Source organism: Fopius arisanus, unplaced genomic scaffold (genome assembly GCF_000806365.1).
Source record: "Fopius arisanus strain USDA-PBARC FA_bdor unplaced genomic scaffold, ASM80636v1 scaffold00030, whole genome shotgun sequence".
NCBI lineage: Eukaryota > Metazoa > Arthropoda > Insecta > Hymenoptera > Braconidae > Fopius > Fopius arisanus.
The window spans coordinates 766,802-769,409 of NW_011887769.1; the positions used below are offsets into that span (position 1 = coordinate 766,802).

A 2,608-nucleotide genomic window follows, 5' to 3' on the forward strand; every position below is an offset into this window, starting at 1 on the left:
CAGTCAAAATACCTTTATCAAAAACAACTTACGGAAAATAGCCAAAAGAAAACAGGAACGGAAAAACTTAAATAAGAAAAACTTCTGACCAAAGAATTTCTGATAAAAACTACCTCAAAAGAACAACCACGGAAAAATTCAAAATAATAAATCGTGTAACTCACTTGAGCCAGTCATTAAAAAACTGGCAAATGAATCGGAAAAACATCTCTCGACAGTTATCCTTCGCTTCGCAAATAACTATCAAAACTTTTAGATTCCCAAACAAAGCAAAATCCAAAATTTCCATCAACAGGCCGCACCTCATACAAATACTGATTGTAAATAAACACACACACACTTATCAACCAGCCAACTCGCATAAATCCCAACGCAACTATTCAATTCAAACTATTGAAAACACAAACTCGACTTTGAACAGTGCATCTGTCAAAAAATTGGTAGGCGGAAAAAATATCCCCGGAAAAAATAACCCACACACCCAAAACGTGTTAAAAACCACCCAATTTGATAGACCATAGGAAAATTAGAGTCCCTGAAAAAATAGACAACGAAAAAAATAATTAAATTAAAAAATAATTAAATTGAGCGAGTTTTAACACGTTTTGAATGTGTGGGATATTTTTTCCCTGGGATATTTTTTCCGGGATTCCAAAAAATTTGTAGCCAGATTTTTCCGGATAATTTTTTGAGATAGATTTTCCCGAACCAAGTTGCAATTATTGGGTGACACGTCTTTTCAATTAAGCGATATTTCAACAACGACATTAAATAAAGAAGTTATTTTGACTAAGTTCTTTGAAGTTTTGTGTGTTCCCGAAGGAATCAATTATCAAAGAAAAAATTGAATGAACGTTGTGAATTAAAATTGAATTCAAACGTACATAATTGCAAGCAGATTTTTCCGGATAATTTTTTGAGATAGATTTTCCCGAACCAAGATGCAATTATTGGGTGACACGTCTTTTCAATTAAGCAATATTTCAACAACGACATTAAATAAAGAAGTTATTTTGACTAAGTTCTTTGAAGTTTTGTGTGTTCCCGAAGGAATCAATTATCAAAGAAAAAATTGAATGAACGTTGTGAATTAAAATTGAATTCAAACGTCCATAATTGCAAGCTCAAATGACATTATGACTTAAATTTCCAGAAATTTCTAACGGTGTAGTAAAGAGAGTGCATGCGCGTCTAGAGGAAATACCACAATGAAGTTTTGAAGGAAAAATAGGGGGAAAAGTATAAAAATATTAAGTTGATGGTAATTTAAGTATGAAACTTACTCCGAGCTGACTTGGAAACATAGGTAAGGAGATCCCTGTAGTCTTTGGCACTGTTGGTCTCCTCATTGAAACTCTTGTGTACGGAGCTTTTATTGAGGGCAGTGAATACACCACCGAGAGCAAAATGACATCCTGAATTTCCCTTGCTACTTTCCATAGCGTGATTGTGATAAATCAGGGCAGCCGTTGTCCACCCAAAGCCCTGTAGTATTTGCCGGAGTACTTCACCAACTTGACGATGAGAGCCCATCATTCTCGTCAGTGTTTGATAATGCTCGACTTTGTGACGAAATGGATCCGCTTGGGCACCAGTTGTCAACACTGGTATACCCCAGACACCGGCGTATCTCGCTACTGGGGCTATCACGTAGTCACAGACAGGACCCAAAAAGGCGTCTGCATTTTCGACAAAAAACATTCACCAAAAAATACCTTAAAACGGTATTTTTTAAATCGGCCATTTTTTTATAGCCCCAGGGCATCCGTGGAATATTAACAATTTTTAGGTTTATGTACAATTCATAATTTATCAACTATTTTTGTTTCAAGTGAATCTCCCAGGCGCTGATTTCAAAATTGGGACTAGCTTCACGGATTTCATTTCACTTTAAGGCCCGTGTGGATCTATTGAATCTATCTCTCGAATGTCATCTTTTGTTTAAATTTTATTTTTTTAGCCTAAAATCCTTATTATGACAGTAGAAACACAAAAATAAAGTTCGCCCGACTCGAAATATCGCGAACCGCGTAAGGCTAATTCCTCATTGGTCAATTCGAACCGCCAAATTCAAATTCGGCGCACGGAGTGCGCAGTAGGTCCCGTCCATTAAAATCTGGGATCAAATTTGTGTTGCAGGAACTACTTGAATGGTTATAAAAAAATAATGAAAAAAAAGAGGAAAAATTATTAAAGAGCGCTAAAGAACGATATTGTTTAAAAGGGATCTACCAAGTTTACAAAAAAATAACTTAGTAACTTTCCGCAAATATCGGATAATTTTCGAGCGACTCGTGGTATTATAACCGATTCTTTCGTTGCCAGTAAGGAAATTATGGAAGAGTATATTTCCTTCTAGTTTATCAATTGCTTTCCACAAATCTCCACACAGATAATCTTAGACAGATTTTAATCACAAGAATCCGGAGAGTTTGAGATAGACATACACGGAGAGAAATATTTAGTAAAAATTACGGAACTTTCAGTTCACTTACCGATTACGAAGTTGATTCGAAAAGTTTAATTGACGGTATCGTTATTTTTCACTGATAATTCAGATAAAAATTACAGAACACCGCGGAAAAATTCTGTGACTTTAGATAAAAAT

General features: G+C 35.3%; 1 protein-coding gene across 10 annotated transcripts in view; it reads right to left on the reverse strand.

The window, feature by feature from the left end:
- The window catches only part of LOC105265489 (atrial natriuretic peptide receptor 1), an 80,897-nt gene that overhangs the window by 54,701 nt on the left and 23,588 nt on the right, over positions 1-2,608 (reverse strand). For 3 of the 10 annotated variants that reach the window (XM_011302991.1, XM_011302995.1, XM_011302990.1), the window contains exon 3: positions 1,284-1,679. The exons of the other annotated variants lie outside the window; for them this stretch is intronic. In XM_011302991.1, the coding sequence (XP_011301293.1) occupies positions 1,284-1,679 (396 nt within the window). The remainder of the gene's footprint in view (positions 1-1,283; positions 1,680-2,608) is intronic. 10 annotated transcript variants of the gene reach the window in all.